General features: G+C 48.9%; 1 protein-coding gene across 1 annotated transcript in view; it reads right to left on the bottom strand.

Moving 5' to 3' along the window:
* The window catches only part of atp2a3 (ATPase sarcoplasmic/endoplasmic reticulum Ca2+ transporting 3), a 33,867-nt gene extending 31,652 nt beyond the window's left edge, over window positions 1-2,215 (bottom strand). Inside the window, 1 exon segment of the mRNA XM_067257715.1 lies at window positions 2,083-2,215. Within this exon segment, the coding sequence (XP_067113816.1) occupies window positions 2,083-2,200 (118 nt within the window). The 5' untranslated portion in view covers window positions 2,201-2,215.
* Between the last annotated feature and the right edge of the window lie 17,212 nt (window positions 2,216-19,427).

The following is a 19,427-nucleotide window of genomic DNA, read 5'->3' as shown; positions in this document are numbered from 1 at the left end:
CACAGCAGCCCTAATTCAGAGGTACAAACCACATCTCACCACACGCAATCAAGCACATGCCCTGACTTGATGCTTTCTGTTCAAACTGAACATGCCTGCGATGCACAGCATCAACAGGTCCTCCGTCGGTCCCGACTCTGAACGGTCGCGATGCGTGAGGATAGCAGCACGAGGTCCCCTCTCTCTGGGCGTTCGGGCCTGGCTCCTAGAGGCCCGGACGCTCCATTCCAGCAGCAGACGAAGCGTGTAAAAGGCCTCCCGCTGCCGTACAGGAATGTTATGTCTCTGTCTGAGGGACTGGCATGCCATATATCTTTCCCTGGATTTCGCTACCGTATACAGTGGACGTTAGGGGAAGGTTGGTACAGTCTTGCTCCGGAGGAATGGTTCCCTCCCAAATGGTGTGTGTGTGGGGGGGAGTCTCAATCTTCTACTCGGCCTCCCCCTGTGCATCCAAGTCAGGTCAGACATGATGTTCGTGGCCATGTTGGTGTCGTGATTCTTGTGATTATGAGACTACTCCTGCCACCCTGAGAAACTAATGTGTACGCTTGTCAGAGCAAAAGAAGTTATCCCAGAGGCCACCCACACACAGCATTTGAACAGCAGCTTACTGCAACTAACACCAAACTCCCCAAGTGTATGCAGCCAACTACAAAGGCTGGGGGTTTTTTTCAGAGAAGGGAGGAAGAACCATTCAGCGAGCACACATCCCTGTGCGAAGGAACCAGACAACACAGACAGGTTTCTAATGTGTTATAGATGGTCTTGGGAGTACAGCTTGCTTTACTGAACAGCCAGCCAAAAGAGGAAAGGGTATTCCCTCCGGCGTTTATCTATGCACTCGCACAGGCAGGAAGTTCACGGCTAAAAGCAAGAGAGACACTATCTACAACAAGACGTTGCTTTTTCCATGAAGTCATCACAGGCCTGTGGGTACACTTGATCGTTACAACAAAAGGCTGCTGTTTCACTCTGACAGTGCTGTGCGCTGCTCCAAAACACATGCAAATGACAAGCCCTGAGGGACAGCAGTAAATGTTGACGGTGGCTGAGTTAAATATATATATAAATATACATAGCACATTTGTCTACCGACATAAGGCAAGACGACTTATTGTGTGCTTGATAAGCCCCATGAGGTAACACATTCTGCTGCAGCTCAACAGTCTGCATGCAACACTCTGTGAACAAACAGCCCTGGACATTTTCTGCAAGTTTTCATCACATGGCCCTTGATATATAGCCGGCTCTACAACTGGTGTTTATTGCAATCTGGTTTTCCATAATTAAGTGCCTTAAAGAAATATTATAAAAATACTATTAAAGGTCTAGGTATATAAGAGGTATATATCGAAGGTCCAACTCACATACACGATTATTTCACTGCAATGTGAACCTCAGATTATTACCGACTCAATTTAAAATCTATGATGTTTTCATGTCATGTCTGCACTTCCTTATCCTACATGGTTGCCTCTGGTTAAAAAAAAAAAAAAAAAATGCAGGTTCTCAATTTCAGCAGATAATATTATCTACTATAGTATAGACCTACATTTGACAATGTCAATCGTCCGTATATTTGACTCATGCAAATTAGAAGGATGGCTAGGGCCCTATGTTTCCAGTTCAGTCACTACCAGTTACTTCAATGATGGCATCATACGACTATCACGTCGTGCCGACGAATGTTGCTTTTAATAATACTCAACACTCTCAACATTCAAAGTGTCATTTACTTGCTCAGGACCTTGAATAAACACTGAAGTAAAAAAAAATCCATCCTCATGGTCGATTTCGGCACATTCAGATTAGGTTTGAGTGCGTCGTGCGTTGCCCGAACTTTGTGCAGAGCCAGAATTAAACCAGGTGCGACATATGAATCAAACTGTGCGAAATTGTAGGTGGAAATCTTAAACACACATTTCGATGTAGGGTACAGGTCTACAGACTGGCTAAATTCTGATGAGAGGAATAATCTCCCCAACTTCATACTCTGATCATTGCCAGATCGATATCAGTTCTTTCCAACTAACAACACATTTAAGCCAACACATCAAACATCACGTTTATGTCACTCACCGTTTGGTCCATATTTTTCTAAATTGATTTTCACTTGTTCAAGTGTCAGTCCAGTGTTTTCGTTCACACCGAAGTTCTCTAGAACTTCCGATGCTGATTTAGTGTGCGCGTTTTCCATGTCGGCTGACTAAACAATTAAATCGAAAGGCATGTAGTTATTTAAGCAACATCTAAAATGACAATAAAGATGGAACAGCAGTAAATGTCCACCGATGTATTTTCAGACTGCCTAGCGGAGGTGGATGTGCGCAGACAGTCACCTGCCTCTTCGCAGACGATTTCAGCTGTAGACAACCTACGGTTCCCTGATATCGACTCTGCTATTGCTCAAAGATAAGCTCGCAGTTCCTAGTTCATCAGAATTAGAAGGTGTGCTGTGTTGGGGCTGGGGAGGGACCGCCTCTTTGGTGAGTTAGCGTGTGTGAGCACTCCCTTGCGTTCCTATTGGCTCACATTACCTGAGTGGATTTTTCGACCTCATCCTTTGAGCGAAGCTGGCTTCTGCATACAAATTTTCTTTATCACTTCTGAACAGAAACAGCATATGACCTTAGCAGGTAGTTTTCCGATCACTGTAATATTCTGATCACTCCTAGTAATGACATTTAACAACACATCCAAACACATATTTTCTTATGGACAAAAATCACTCTACATCTTAAAGTGAATAAAGGAAACTGTCTTAGGAAGGTTTTTTTATTATAAGGAAACGTCCATCAGGTGTGGTGGACATTCAACCTAGTTTGGTTCAGACAAAGCAAAGGAATGGGAAATCTATAGTGCACCATATTGACTCATCACCTGTGACATTACTGCAGTGAGTCACATGCAGCAGCTGAAATAGGCCGTCTGCAGTGCACAGGCTGTGGACTGGGAGGGGTATAACAGGAACAAGGTGCTCCAGTTCTGTCCAACTCACAGCTGGGCTCCTCTCACAGCAAACCTATTTAGAACAAATGCAGCTTACCCTATGTAACTTTCAGAACTTTTACATGTTGAATGTAGACACGAGGCTACGGGCTCGCTGGTCAAACACAGGTGCAAAATAACTGTGACATCCTCAGAGTGCAGCCAGGTTGACCCCTGACCTCTCTGTGGTCCTGAGGTTGAAGACCCCACCCCTTTTGGTCTGTCCATAGCTGTCAATAATCCCATGCACACACCACTAGCAGTTACGCTGACCATGGCTGCAGACCAAGCAGGATGAACCACACACCCTCCCACCCAATCCACTCTCCTGCAGACTGACGCCTCAGATTCTGAACTCAGAAATGTCGCATTTAACAGAAAAAGGGTTTTCAGACCCGTAGGGCCAGCATCTTCATGCAGCGGAGTGCAAATCGTTTTGAAATGTGTGAATTCCAGATTGGGACTGGCGGAGGATGTGTGTGTGTGTATGTGTGTGTGAGTCTGTTATACACAACCAGAGAGTACAGTAAGAGAAGCCAAATGCACGACTACAAAAGGCCTTCTGATTCCTCTCATTTGAGGGAACCCCTCGGATGCCAAAGCTCTTACGAGAGGGAAATCCTCCCCCTCTTCCTCCCTCCCTCACTCTATCTCTCTCTTTTTCACTCTCACTCTCTCTCACTCTCTCTCTCTCCAGTGGCTCACAATGGCTGTCTGTGCTAGCCCCCAGTTCCAGTCACATAACATTTTCCATAGAGCCTTGTCTCTCAGCCTTCCAGCAGCATTTGCCTTTGCTTTTGGTTGCAGCCTTCATTTACATTATGGAAATGGATCGTGGCTATCCTTGCATGAAAGAGTTGGAGATATTTTCCTTCCTCCTACCATAAGCTTACCTCAGTCTGACTCTCCTACACCAAATGAATTATAGTTCCAAGGTCATAACAGACATAATCTGGGCTTCCTCTGATGCTAAAGGAACCTAGTCAGAACCTCTGCATTAGTACTGGGTCCAGTTTGAGCTGGGTCAAATGTTTTGTTTTCAAAGAGTATTTGGAACAGCTGTTAGTGTAATTGTGCAGTCCATTGAGGTAAGAACGAACAAGATGGCGCCTGCATTTTCAGTTCAAGTCTTCTATATCTCCTGATAGATCCACAGGGCTGTGATAAGTGCGAGCGGCTGCTGCTGACTTTGAATCAAGGAGATCTGAAGTGAGAGTCAACAGCAGTCTGCAGCAGCTGCACCTGACAGGCAGGCAACTAGCACTGCTGCCCCCCCCCCCGCCCCCACCTTAATAAACCTCTCACCCCTCCCTCCCTCCCCACACACACACACACACACACACAACGTGAGGCTCCGGGGAGCTGTGACGCAGTCGTCATTTCACAGGATGACACAGTCAGAGCATGGGGGAACTTCCCACTGCTGAGCTGTCTGTACAAGAACACCTACTTCAATCCTCCAACATCACGTCCCCCCCCCGTCCCCCCCCCCCAATGCCCCATTTAGAATGGTACGGTCCAATTGACAATAGTTCACAGCGATTGGGTGAAAATGATGTCAGTTTCATTCCAAAACAATCTCCGACAGAGGGACAGAGAGATTAATCAAGCTCAAAACACAGCGGGCACGAAAACATCAATTTTCTCGGGCTCCATCGTTTCTGATGTATCTTGATTTATCTCCCTGTGATGAGAACACATATCAGAGTCTTTTGACGGATCACTTTCTTCCCTGTGTTCCCAAACCCTGTTTCATTCTCAGCCCTCCTACGTAAAGACTTCAGATCAGAACTGCTCACACTTGGTCCCACAGCTTCACAAACCCATCCACCATCACACACACACACACTCACACACTGTCCCTATCCCCCACACTGTCCAAGCACGACTCCGGTTGTCACTTAATCATTTTTCGTCAGATGAGTCATCAGTCCCCGGCCCAGCTCATCTCAGCCTGTCAGTCAGCCATTAATTGAATCAAACACTGAAAAAACGGGTAATTGCCCTTCCCAATGAGGCTGTCTGTTTAAATTATGATGTTGTCCGATGCTGTCTGGTCAAATGGAAGGACTGTGGAGGGTGATGTCCCCTCGTAGGTAGGCAATGGGACCCTGAAAAGACAAGGGACTGATGACGCGAACCAGACATCGGCAAAGACAAACATGTTCTTGTCAGCAATGAAGCAGAGCTTTGAATTATGAACTGTCATGAGTATAACTTTTTGACAAGTCGAGAAATCCTTTTTTTCTACTTTGTGAAAGGTTCTGTTTGTTTCACCAGGTACGCCAAAGCTACAGCTTCTGTAACTCTGGAGGGAGACAAGACGAGAGATCACTGAGAGAACTATGGATCTGAGAGAGAATCTCCCCACAGACAAGTGATGGAAACATCACAATTTCTCTGCGTTCTTAGCAGTTATTAAAACACCACCTCCCAGTATGACACACACCGTTTACAGTACATGACAGGGTAATGAAATGGAACTGGTTCCCCCAGATCTGGCTTGAGCAGACACAGGGAAGTAGAGTCATGGACAAAGTATTTTAATAAGGTCATCCTTAGTTCCTATGCTGTTTTCTACCCATCATCAAAGGCCCTATGAGTTTTCTTCACTCACGGTCCATCCTAGCTATAAAAACACTCCACACAATGATATGACACAAAGGGACACACAATGTTGTCTTTGGGATTAGGGTGACACTGCAGCGGTTGTGATTCCTCTTCCTCGTCATGACAACACCGAACGCCACGGAGCCCCTGCCTGATTCCTCGTGCAGCAGTTCTTTCCTGACGGCTGGACTCCATGGATCAGCGACGGTCTAATCCAGAGGCCACGCTGCTCGTCCTTCCCGCCGAACGAGGGGACGTCTCTCTTACACGTACTCTTTCCTTCTCGTGCTCCGGAGAGCATGAAAGCACAATAACTGTATGAAGATATACATGAGTGGGGAGGAGGCACTGGGGGAGAGAGGAATACAGAGAACTTCAAAGATAAAGGAAAGAAAAGCAGCTGAAGCTCGTTCAGATCAGTTCTATGGATTCGACTGACAGGTAGACTTAGGACACCTGACACCAGATGAAGTAGGGCTTAAACTAAGGTTCGGAGTGCATATCGATTCAGAGAAACCTCACCATCTTGATTTACAAGACTGGGTTGGCTCAATTCCACCCTGCTCTGTCCAAAGAGAATATCTCAGTACTGTGGTAGATGTGTGTGTTTGAAGTACGGATTCATGGTAATTACTGGATCTCTGCTTCTGTACACATGACAACTAGATCTGTTGTGCTAGAAAGAAATACATTTAACAAAGAGTAATGTTTCCTTCTCTGGGTGAAAACGTTGATTTGTACAGTAGAAGAGTATTTGATTACAAATCAAGAGTATTTGACTACAAATCAAGAGGTTGAAGGTTAGAATCTCCCCTGTAAGTTACTTTGGAGGAAAGCATCTGCTTAATGAATACACATTATCATTAAAGTGTGTCCTGATTAAGGTGTGTTTGTTTGGGACGACAGGGCCGCCCCATAGGTAAAGAAAGAGTCTGTTACCTTGCGATGCCATGAGTGGTTCGTCCCTACACATGGCCTCGTGTCTCTGAGTTGATCATCGCTGATTACTGGCTGAGCCATTATAGATGATCAAGTACCAAATGGTTCATTTCCCAAGAAGCCTTCTTTAATTACCAATGAACACGCTGGTTCTCATCAGCAAGCACTGGAAACAAATTGAAGCGGTCTGGAGCACCTGCAAGACAGCTCCAACTACCAAGCAGTGACCTGGGAAATGGAGTAAACAACATTTCGCGGCAGGAGTGAGGAAACGCCTCAAGCCCTTTTCAGCATAACTGTTCACTGGGTAACAACATGTTTTAGAAAATCAAGAAAAAGGGTGGTGACTTTGAAACGTTCTCGATGTCGTCTTCTATGTTGTCTTCTCCAGCAAGCTAAAACTGTAGATAGAGGCAACTCACGTGCCACTTTCCTCACAAGCACGTGAAGTGTTCCTTGACTCTGTGGAACACAACAGCTTGGGAGAAGCAGAGTAAGTCCTCCTCCTGGCTGCTGCCCTGTCAGCCATGGCCACCGTCCCAGAAGGACTCCACACAGCCTAGTATTTAACCGGCTCCCCGGAAACCAGAAAAGGTTGCACCAGAGGGGCCTGACAAAGGTGCTGATTAATCCTGGCCTGCTGTAATGAAGTGCCCTATGGAGGATGCATGTCTCACACAGGTCTGACTCAGCCTCCCCACCTCAACATGACACCTTGAGAAGCCTGTTTCACAGTCAGCTTCCAGCTTCCGGCTTTGCCCTACCAAGGAATCAGAGATAACTGCTCTACTCAATCAGATTTCATGGGAAACCCAGACAATTATTTCTCAGTGTGTGTGTGTGTGTGTGTGGTCTGATGGATTCTCCCTCTCACCAGTGGTGACCCGACCACCTCCGTCGGATGACTTTTAACGAGGGACAGATGGCCCCGCTCCCCCTGCTCCTCTTCCGCTCATCATCTCTCCGTCTGTCGGCATAGTAACCGGTCAAAGAGGAACAATCCTGGTTTAATAAAGCTTCCTCTCGCCGATGAGTCTCTCGCCAGATTCCGCCCCTGTCGACAGGTCATAGGTGAGGGACACACAACAGGGGCGGAGTCTAGCGAGGGACATTCAGCCGTGAGAGGAAGCCGCATCCAACCAGGGTGGCTTTTACTGGTCATGTGCAGACAGGTAAACAGAGCGTTGTGATTGGTCCGGGCATCGTGCCTCATGTAGCACACAATGTTGGTTGACGAAGGGTGTGGCTTAGCTGCTTCTGTCGTGTGACACTTTTTAAAGCAGCGCCTTGTGAAATGAGACAGACTGCCCCTTTAAGTCCCAATGATCAACAGAAGGGATCAACCCAATACCGGTGAACACCTGACCTGCTTTACAGCCTGCTGACGTGGAGAGGGCGACGGTATTCGCTGTCTGAGAGGACGTGCTGGAACTCCCAACAGGGTGCTAACCACCGCCCTGGAGGTTGGCCTCTGACAGTTACAGTGCCACAGAGACATGCCTGTTGTGGCAAAAGCAACAGGAAGGGGAGGGGCCTAAAATGAGGCCTGGTATTGCAGAAGGCAGACCTCACCACGCAATGCTGCAAGGCTTCAGACAGTTAGACCAGCCAATCAGACGTCTTCTTATTGGTGTCTGGGGTGTTGGTGCTGCTGGTTCAGAATAGCTGGTTAGGAGGGAATGAACGTCCTCTCCAATCTGAGAGAATAGGGGTGCACTCACAGGCACACACAGTCAGGTTCACTGGACTGGAACTAAAGAGTGAGTAGGATTGTTATTCTGCAACAGGTATTAATAACAGCTGGAGGTAGGCGAGAGCGGAGGGACATTTGTAATAATCCTTTTATTTTAGTGCTTTATTTTATGAGGTTGATTGTGTTTGGCAAAAAAACAATGAACAAAATTAAAAGTCGCTCGTCGTTTAAACCTTTGTTCAAACTGTAAATATGCCCGAATATGCAAAATATGCGACAACAAAAAATGCACCAGTCTGAGATTTGTGGTAGTGACATCCCTGTCACAAGCTAGTGGAGGGAGTCAGGTGGCTGAGCGGTTAGGGAATCGGGCTAGTAATCAGAAGGTTTCTGGTTCAACCCCTGGCTGTGCCAAATGACGTTGTGTCCTTGGGCAAGGCACTTCACCCTACTTGCCTCGGGGGAATGTCCCTGTACTTACTGTAATTTGCTCTGGATAAGAGTGTCTGCTAAATGACTAAATGTAATGTAAATGTAGTGGACCGACAGGAAACCAAGCAGCTTAACACCCAAACTTCTCAGGGAGGGATGTGGTGCCGAACGACAACGAGTGGGATCAGGCTGCACAGGCTCATTGAAGCGATAAGGGGAAGCAGGCTGAACAGATCTGCATGAACACAGAACTTCCCTCGCTCTGGTCTGACTTGGAGATTAACAGCCTAATGAGAGAGAGCGTCACTCAAAAAACGACAACAAAGAAGTCAATTCACAGTACTGTGCCTCACAAATGTAATACGTTTTTTTGCAATTTTATATCTTTTTTGGGCCAAAAGGTTCTGTTTATCCTGGCTTTGTGCCTTACTTGATTCGTTGGAGTTGAGCCACCTTCTCTGGCAGAGAGAGAAGCCCTCCTGGTTGTGTCTAAACTGTCAAAGAAGACACTTCTGTTCTAGTGAAAAGGTTCTTTTGGGGATTACTTTACAATGTTCTGGTGCTATTTGACTGTTTACAGTCCACACAGACGCACAGTAATACATTTCTGGGTTTTTTTCTCTCTTGTGTCTCGTTTCTTGTCTTTGCGAGTTGACCGTTTTAAGTGCCTCTCTGAAAAGCATTGCTCCAGATTAATGTTTTTCTTCCAGGATGTGAAGGACTTTCTTCCTACAAACGTGAAAGGTTAGGCTAGGTTTGGTTTAGCTATGTTAGTGTTAGGTTTCAGGGCGACACCACTGAGCATACAGCCAGTGGTGTGAGTTTGCACATGGGGTGGAGATTAAAAGAAAGCACACTATTTACACTCACACAAAACAGTGCCTTATCCAGAGATCCCATCCTGAAGCGCGTCACCTGATCGACACAAAACAATCAGGCTCGTCGCCCAAGTCATCAAAGGAAGTCGTCCGGAGTGGTGGTCGCCACTCTGGTCGTACAACTCTTTCGCACAGCTCTCTCTCGTAAGTCGCTTCGGATAACGGCGTCTGCTCAACGACTAGATGTAAATGTGACTCCTTCGAGTGCCGTCGGATATAACGCGTTTCACCTGCTCCTCTCCACTTCCTGTCTCCTTCCCCCTCCGGCCAGGCCGTCTGTGTATGCGCTGGCTGGAGCAGCCAGGGATGGTGTCAGAGGAAGAACAAGACAGATCGGATGGAGGTCACAGATTAGAACAGCGGATGTGGATTCCCGGGAGAGGAGCAGGCGTCCTCTGGGATCCATCTCTCTTTTTATAGAACGCCCCAGCAGCCGGGCTCGGAACTCCACTACCTCATTCATCTCTGGGGCTCCAGAAACCAGGGGCGCTGCATCAGGGAAACGTCCCAAAGCCCATGCATGGATGTTAATGGACGCCGGCACATCCTACCCTCAATAATACATGTTATTACAGACGGGACTGTTCCTATTTACACTGAGCCTCTTTTATGCACTGCGGTCGAGACTAGTTTCGACACTAATGGGTGGAGAGCTGGTGAACATCTTTACACAGTATGGCCGACTGTTATTTAAAATGCACAGTACTTACTGCAGGGCACTGGAGAGAAGCTTCTGGATCACTGGGGAGCGTGTATGTAGGAGGACCCCTGTTACGGGTCCTGTTATTGCTTATGTAACAGTGATCAATGATGACGTGTGGATTTGTGTGAAAAAACAAGCGCCGATGTATGCATGGATACAAGCAATCATACCCAGGAATACACTGAGAAAGAAAGTTGCTCTTTATGCCAATGTGTGCACATCTACACACACTCACACAGAAACACATAAGAAAACCAGGTTGTGTTTTCCCCGTTTGAAAGTTGCAGGGATGGTCCAACGCTTCCTTTATCTTCCCCGGAGAGAGATCAGACAGCCATGGGCTGGGAACCACAGCAGCTTCATACAGCTGCCTTCAAAGACCGCTGCTCATACAGGGGCTTTGTGTGCCTTAATGACATATGCCGTGTGTTATTCCTTCTATTAATTGTGATTTGTTCACACTTCAGTACATAGAAGAGGTCTGCCTTCATCTGAGTATCTATGGTAACAATCTCCTCTCAGTCCTGTAATTCGACAGGATGAGTTAGTAAATGAGTAAGTCTCACGTCCTTTCTGTTTCTGTAGCAGTGCTGAAGAGAAAGGCTGTGGTGGCTGAGAAGTGAATGGTACACAGTGTGCAAAACGATCTTTACATCACAGGGCCATGATTACTAGAAAAGTGGACCCTGTTTCATGGACGGAACCTCCATGAATCGTTATGAAAGAATGACCTTGACAGATATCTACATTCATTCACCGTCAACACCAGAGAGTTGCAGACTGGACCAATCCTGGGAATGGAATTCTTTTCAAACAATTCCCTCGGGAAACACTGTTGCTTTTAATTACAATTGTGAGCAAACGGACTGTAGTTGGAGGAGCAAAAACATTGAACATTGAATGAGAGCAGTAGATTGCCTATGGTGGCCTGTTCTTTCAGCAGCTCCCTCCCTCGCTGTGTCGTGTCCCGAGAGGACGTCTCTCTCCACAAACAGGAGTCTGCACGGAGAGACAAACCGAGAAGAAAAAAAACCTAGCTCGCTAAGTACCCTCACACGACGAGAGTTGGACGCCGTCGCTGGGGCTGAGAGAAGCGTCCGTCTCCACGCAGTCGAGCCGCCTGTGACAGACGAGGCAGAACAACACACACCAGCTGCCTGGCTGTTTCCAAACACATACACCCACAAACACATACTCTCAAGATGTGTGTGACCGGCGCACATTATTAAATCAACCCACTGGAGTTCCCCTGCAAGCACGTCATTGTTAAGTGGCCACTTTTATTCAGTCCTCCTACCCAGGTCTGAGTGTTCTCTGTGGGGCATCCAGGAGGCAGTTTGTTGTTGTGTTGTTGTTTTACAGTGGGTGGGCCTTCTATCTCTTCAGTAGACCCCATTATCAACTAAGAGCCAATGAGTCACAGCATTGTAGGCATCACAGGCTGGAGAGCTCGCACTCTCTCATCAACGTCGCACCGACACTGGCGTGCACGCTCACACACTCACCGTAACGCGCACAACAGCAACACACGCTCGGTTACAAAGTTTAGCCAAAAACAAAGCCACTGACCCCCTCACACGCCTACCCATACAAACTCCCACACGCAAAAAAAACGACAAAATGCATTTGCATTTGCAAGATGCATGCCTGTCCCTGTCACGCATCTCGCCTCGCTCTGCACTGCTCTCTCTTTCTCTCTCTGACTCTCTCTCTCTCTTTCTGACACGCTCTGTCTCTCTCTGTCTTTCTCTCTTTAGATCTCTTTCTCTCTCTCTCTCTGTTTCTCTCTCTCCCTGACTCTGACACTTCATTACCTAAAGTTTGCAGAGAAAAAGGGCTGAGGTGGTAAAACTTTTGAAGGTCTCACCACCTCTATGGGGGCTGTGCAGTGATGCGTGGAGGCCCCCTGAGGACCACAGTCCACGTCCCGGCCCTTTAAATAAAGCCCTGGCCTGATTACTCTGCCCAGCTAAGGTTCAGGCTGAGGCACGCCTTGGCCTGGATGCCAAGCCCAGCAGCCTGGATGCCCAGCCCAGCAGCCTGGATGCCCAGCCCAGCAGCCTGGATGCCCAGCCCAGCAGCCTGGATGCCCAGCCCAGCAGCCTGGATGCCCAGCCCAGCAGCCTGGATGCCCAGCCCAGCAGCCTGGATGCCCAGCCCAGCAGCTTGGATGCCCAGCCCAGCAGATTGGATGCCCAGCCCAGCAGCCTGGATGCCCAGCCCAGCAGCCTGGATGCCCAGCCCAGCCCAGCCTATCACAGGTGACAAAGCACAAAGAAGGGTACTGCAGGGTCCCTGTCATGTTAAGTGAAGCTGATTGCTTTCCTGAGGCCTGAGGCTGGATGTGAATGGGAGTTATATTGTGACATTAAGGAGAGGAGGACCTATTTTTGCACACTGTCAGCATGATGACCTTTACATGACCTTGCAGAGGAAAAAACCTCCGCAGCTGCTTATTGGCTATTAACTCCCATCACCTAGACAACCATCCGGTTTGAATGGAGGAGATAGCTCGTCCACAGCAGCCAGGCAGCCAGGGAGACTGTCTGAAGGTCAGGTGACCAGATGTAGATTTGCCTAGCAAACGACGGCGGGTTGGGAGGAACATGCAAAAGAGGTGTGGGAGGGGGGGGGGGGGGGGGGGGCTAGTGGCATGAACCCTGGAAACACCAAATGTGAATGGCAGGCCTGGGGTAAGGCTCACCCCACCTTACCTGAACTGTGGCAGTTGGAGACATGCACCCAGGTCTTTGAGAAAACTGCATCCCAATCCTGAAACACTGGTTTTCTGCTGCGCAGACCGAGAGCCTCCCTCCAGCTCAGTAGCTAAGCGCTCTCCTGTGGTCCTGAAGGTGTGTGGCTCCTATTCAAGAGCACGCCTATGATAATGAGGCAGATAATTGCTTTGATTGTGTAATTAGCTCTCTGTTTCAGGCAGAACAATCGATGTCAGGCAACAGTGAAGTTGTCAGACTCCTTCCTGTGAGAGTACAAGACACTGCCTTTTTACATCCCCAGTGCCAACTGGCTGGACCATTTTCCTTTACACAGTGACGATTTAATGTTAACAAGGAGGATTTCACATGAAATCCATATTTTCCGATAGTCATTGTTGTAGAAATACAGATGGTAAAAGGATGGTTTACTTTGGCTTCCTCCACTGTGCGCGATTCCTTTGACAAACGATCGGTCCTGTGGTTCTATTCATTTAGACCTGTCGATGGTAGGCGTCTGCTTCCTGTTCACAGTTACAAATAGATGATGGACGATGTTTACGACCACGTATGTGTGCGTAAAGGTGTGTGCGTGTGTGCGTGCGCGTGTACCGACAGCACACAGGTGCTTCAGACAGCAGACCCTTAAGTGCAGGGACAGACCAGCTGCCCATGACAGAGGGCAAAGGTCAGGTTGCTGCTGTCCCACCCTCTGGCTCGTACACACACACACACACACACACACTTTTCTCTTCCTAAAAGATTAGTCCAACCTCCCGGGTACAAGTGCCACGCTCAAGTTAACACGGTATTAGACCCAGTCATTAACTATTAACCATCACCTCCTCATCAGTCGGCTGCCGGCTACGCCTGCCAAGGTCACCGTCTCAGAGAGGACCCGGAGCAGAACGCTGTCTGACATCAGAATAATCCCCCACCAAAAAAAATCACCACATAAAAGAAAGGTGTCGCCTTACAGTCCAGAACCTTCCCCGGCCCGTCTGTGCAGAGTTGCACAAGCGTGAACAGGAGAGAACAGCGCAGGCACACGGGGGTGTAAAGTGATCGTCACAAGTAGACCGCTGCAGCACATTTTCGGTGCAGCCCAAGCGTGACCTAAATCCAGGTAGAGGAGGAGGAACGAGGCAGGCCAAGGTCCACGGCAGCCTGTTTTCTGTGCGAGAACACGGTGAGTTTGCAAAGTTTGCTCATAACTCAATCGTTTTGTACTTTGACGTGCCCTAGAATGCTATTATGTGTGCCGGGTGGTGATTCCCCTTCAAACAGAACGTTGTGTCTTTGTGTCTGTGTGACGACAGCATCGAATGGAGATGCTATGAAGGCCATGGCTGCCATGCACGACTCATTACCTTAATAAGAGTCACGGCTTTCACGATGAGCGCATCCATCAAAAACAGGAATGCCTTATTCAACAACTAACCAAGGTCTGCCCTGTTTCTATTCATCCCTCTCGTTTCTCCACAGCTATCTTGCTTTCTTCGTCGTTTGCATGCTTCTCGTTCTCAGTCTTCTGTGTGTCTCTATGGGTCTGGCCTCTGTTGCAGTTGTGTGTGTGTGTGTGTGTGTGTGTGGCTATAGAGTGTGTATGTCTCAGTCAGGTGTTGGGGTGGGGACCGGACTGCAAGGCTTCCGCAGCTCTCTCGCTCGAAGAACCAGCGTTGAATTTGCAGCTCAGACGCTCTCCAGGCCAGGAGAAGACACTGCATCACACCTCCTCTCTCGCTCTCTCTCTCGCTCTCTCTCTCTCTCTCTCTCTCTCTCTCTCTCTCTCTCTCTCTCTCTCTCTCTGCACTGCTCTCTCTTTCTCTCTCTCTGACTCTCTCTCTCTCTCTTTCTGACACGCTCTGTCTCTCTCTGTCTTTCTCTCTTTAGATCTCTTTCTCTCTCTCTCTCTCTCTCTCTCTCTCTCTCTCTCTCTCTCTCTCTCTCTCTCTCTCTCTCTCTCTCTCTCTCTCTCTCTCTCTCTCTCGTACTCTCTCCCTCTGTCTCTCTCCCTCTCCCTCCCCCTCTCTCTCTTACTCTGTCTCTCTCCCTCTCTCCTTCTCAGTATCTTTCCCTCTCTTTACTCTCTGTCTCTCTCCCTCTCTGTATCTTTCCCTCTCTCTTACTCTCTGTCTCTCTCTTTTTCCTCCACTCCCTGACCCCCTCCCTCTCTTTCTCTCTAGCTCTCTTCCTCATTCTCTCCCTCTCTTCCTTTGTGGGCTCCTTCCTTCTCTGTGTGCTGTCTTATCTGTGTTCTGATCAGTACTGCTGCAGTCTTCTGATGGGACTGCAGCCAGACCCACTGGGCCCTGACCAAGGGGAGGAAGAACAAAATCACATTACGGAAACGGCCACGTCTGCGTCCTCACATTCTCCAGCAGATTTGATCCCCCCCCCAAACCAGGGACTAATTGTGAGCTTGGGGAACGTGGCATGACAATGACAACAAAATGTCACCGATACAAAACTTGTGCGTGAGAGAGAGGGAGAGATCAAGACGGAGATAGAGAGACAAAGAGAGAGACAGGAGAAGAGAGGAGGCAGAGAGGAGGCAGGGACTCCACACATATGGAGGGTTGGAGGCACGACGTCATCGGAGGCTGTCCTTGTCCCCTGCCTGTCCCCAGAATACAGCCACATCGCGGAGTCAATGAGAGGCGATCACCTTATTGACTCCATCTTGTATGCCATGCAGTCCTGAATCCATCTTCATAACACTAAGCAGGGACACACTGCAAGCACATGGGCACGCCTTAATAGGCTAATATGAGCCAGGTTAAGATGAATAGGCTTAATAAAGCGTCTACCTTTGACTCAATGCAGCTATAAAGCAATAGAGCCTTGTCGAACCAACGGATTAAATCAAATGCCCCCCCCCCCCTCCTGTTTTATGCAACTGCTGTGCGGTAGCTCTTCCACTGTGACTGAACAGGGAACTCGTTTCAGAGAGAGGGGAAGAAATAGAGAGAGTGGAGAGAGAGAGTAAAACAGGGAGAGTAAGAGCGAGACAATGAGACAGAGTTTGGAAGAAAAAAAAAATGAGAAAAGAGAACAAGATAGAAAGACAAAGAATGAGCGAGAGAGAGATGAGAATAAGAGCGAGAGAGAGGTTTCCACCCCCTCCAGACGCACCTGCAGTCCCAGTACATCCGTGGGCAGCCAGAGCGGCAGCAGAGAGAGCCACAGAGCCGGGACTGATGGGAGTTTGACGACTTCGCTCTCGCTCGGCCTATCTCCCGGCTGCCTCCTACAAGAACACCACAATACCAGGGACCCCCCCCCCACCACCAACCTGCTGGAGGACAGGAGACATTAAAGAGATGGAGAGAGGGAAGGGGGTGAGAGAGAAAGAGTGGGAGAGAGACAACACAGCTATGGTTGACCTGAGGTCGGGAAGAGGAGAGATGAGTTTCTCTGAACCGTGGTGGAGTTTCAACCAAATGCCTGGAGATGTTTTCCTGCTCATGCCAACTTGAAATGAAAAAGCCTCGGAAGTAACGGAAATTCAGATTTATTCCAAGATGAGATGCATCTATGTATGTTGCCTTAATACAGCACTTATATTGGCAGATGTGAGATACTGTATACTGCACATAGACATGAACTACTTAGACCGTGTTTGGTTTTTAGTACATGGTATATCTGCCCCCAAAAAGCCATGGGCCTTACCCATCCATCTACAGTATCTGTCTGTCTGTCTGTGCCAGTCTGCCTGTCCATCTACAGGTGAAGAGAGGACCAATGAGGGCTTAATCAAGAGGTCACGCCCAACACCCTCGCCTGGGTCAACCACAAACACACAGGTTCATATTTCGTAGGCAGTACCAGGGCACCCCTGCTCCTCCAGTCTGGACCCCACCCCCTAGGACGCTTCTTCCTGTTACTCACAAGAGTCACACTGCCAGACGGAGCATGGAGCCAGAGCCTAGGCCAGCTCCAACCCAGAAGGAAATTAGACCAAAACCTGCTTGGTCCTGAATCCCTCCCCATGCAATCACACAGCATAGCTGGCGTGGAGCGTCTAAATATGGGCTGAGGGGCTAAGAGTCTGATTCCTGCTGGGTTATTTAAACTACCCAATTATCCTCTAGCCTTACGGGAGGTGACCCACGCCGGCCTCCCTGTCTCATGGGGCACCTGGAAGTAGGTCTCATTATGACGAGGGGGCTGGGGTGCCATGCGAGGTGCGGAGGAGAAGGTGGGGGAGACGGCACATCAGCTTGACCATCTGTTGCTGTGACAGCCTGTCTGTGTTGCTGTGAAGGCCTGTCTGTGTTGCTGTGACGGCCTGTCTGTGTTGCTGTGACAGCCTGTCTGTGTTGCTGTGACGGCCTGTCTGTGTTGCTGTGACAGCCTGTCTGTGTTGCTGTGACGGCCTGTCTGTGTTGCTGTGAAGGCCTGTCTGTGTTGCTGTGACGGCCTGTCTGTGTTGCTGTGACAGCCTGTCTGTGTTGCTGTGACAGCCTGTCTGTGTTGCTGTGACAGCCTGTCTGTGTTGCTGTGACAGCCTGTCTGTGTTGCTGTGAAGGCCTGTCTGTGTTGCTGTGAAGGCCTGTCTGTGTTGCTGTGACAGCCTGTCTGTGTTGCTGTGAAGGCCTGTCTGTGTTGCTGTGACGGCCTGTCTGAGTTGCTGTGACAGCCTGTCTGTGTTGCTGTGACAGCCTGTCTGTGTTGCTGTGAAGGCCTGTCTGTGTTGCTGTGACGGCCTGTCTGAGTTGCTGTGACAGCCTGTCTGTGTTGCTGTGAAGGCCTGTCTGTGTTGCTGTGACAGCCTGTCTGTGTTGCTGTGAAGGCCTGTCTGTGTTGCTGTGAAGGCCTGTCTGTGTTGCTGTGACAGCCTGTCTGTGTTGCTGTGAAGGCCTGTCTGTGTTGCTGTGACGGCCTGTCTGTGTTGCTGTGACAGCCTGTCTGTGTTGCTGTGACAGCCTGTCTGTGTTGCTGTGAAGGCCTGTCTGTGTTGCTGTGACGGCCTGTCTGTGTTGCTGTGACGGCCTGTCTGTGTTGCTGTGACGGCCTGTCTGTGTTGCTGTGACAGCCTGTCTGTGTTGCTGTGACGGCCTGTCTGTGTTGCTGTGACGGCCTGTCTGTGTTGCTGTGACAGCCTGTCTGTGTTGCTGTGAAGGCCTGTCTGTGTTGCTGTGACAGCCTGTCTGTGTTGCTGTGACAGCCTGTCTGTGTTGCTGTGACGGCCTGTCTGTGTTGCTGTGAAGGCCTGTCTGTGTTGCTGTGACGGCCTGTCTGGCTCCGTGGACAGTCTCTCTGCTTTCGGAGCTGGAAGCCCGGGGTCAAGGTACACCAGGAGGAACAACAGCAGATTCTGATGAGACAGCATGTAGGATTCCATGGCATCAGCCCAGTGTCGTCGGAAAACTTCCTTTACACCAGTTATTCATTTTTCAACGGATGAACTGGAACGCGTATACACACATGCACACACACACACGCACCACACACACACCACACAGACACCCACACACTGCCTAAATGTGATGACATGAGGCGAGGACAGAATACAAGGAGAGAAAACGTGACTTGAGACAGTCCAAGAATTCTTCCGTGGTCTGATTTGTACTACATGAGTTCCGCTTAAAAATAACCTCAAATGAGCACTGCCATTTGATAAGGAGTATTTGACTTGGCACAAACGACACACCAAAAAAACTTGCTTTGGGAACATATGAGAGAGAGAAACACAGATGCAAAGGTAGAGGGCAGGGGGCAGACAAACCCAGGACTCCAGTTAGTTCCACCAAGTGACCTTTCTAAATCGAGTCAGCGTTATCTCATTTAGCGGAGGCTCATGCAGCATCACCACGCCACGGGACTGAAAAGGGCCTGACTCGGTTTGACGTGGGCGGCTGGGGTGGCACCCTGCTACTAGCGTCACTGAGGGATCCTCCAACATTCAGCAGCAGGGGCAGCTTGGGTTAGCCTCGTGGAGGCATCCTGATCTGACAGTTTGAGTTGACAGGCTGTGTCCCTGTACAGAAACACTTATGTCAACCTGAGCAATCAGGTTGGTTTGACAAGGCCATGTTTACAGAATAAATGTTGATTGTTCGGATAAATGTGTGGGGTCTATGAGGACTACAATTGAAAGTAACCTTGTCAAGGGTAGACAACAAACTGTAGAATACTATATATGTGGGCTGAGACTAATTGATTCATTTTAATCTCATCTAGCTGGTGTTTCACACAACATTAAGTTGGGTATTGTGATGAGGCTCATTACCAGACATACACTATCAACAACCAACCTCGTTCAGTGGTTTTAAAGGGACCACTCTACTGTGTGGTTCCCTGAGGTGATATCTGGAAGGTGGGAGTCTTCATCACCGATCTCGCAGCACCAGGGTGTCAGGTTAGTTATACTCGGACACACTGTGCCCCCGAGCGATGACATCGCTGGCCCTCCTCTCTCCCCTCCCCTGCATCGAGGGTGACCACCTGTCCCGCTTTGCTTT

Source organism: Osmerus mordax, chromosome 19 (assembly GCF_038355195.1).
Source record: "Osmerus mordax isolate fOsmMor3 chromosome 19, fOsmMor3.pri, whole genome shotgun sequence".
NCBI lineage: Eukaryota > Metazoa > Chordata > Actinopteri > Osmeriformes > Osmeridae > Osmerus > Osmerus mordax.
Note: the sequence above shows the minus strand (reverse complement) of the source record. Positions and strands in the feature narration are given on the sequence as shown.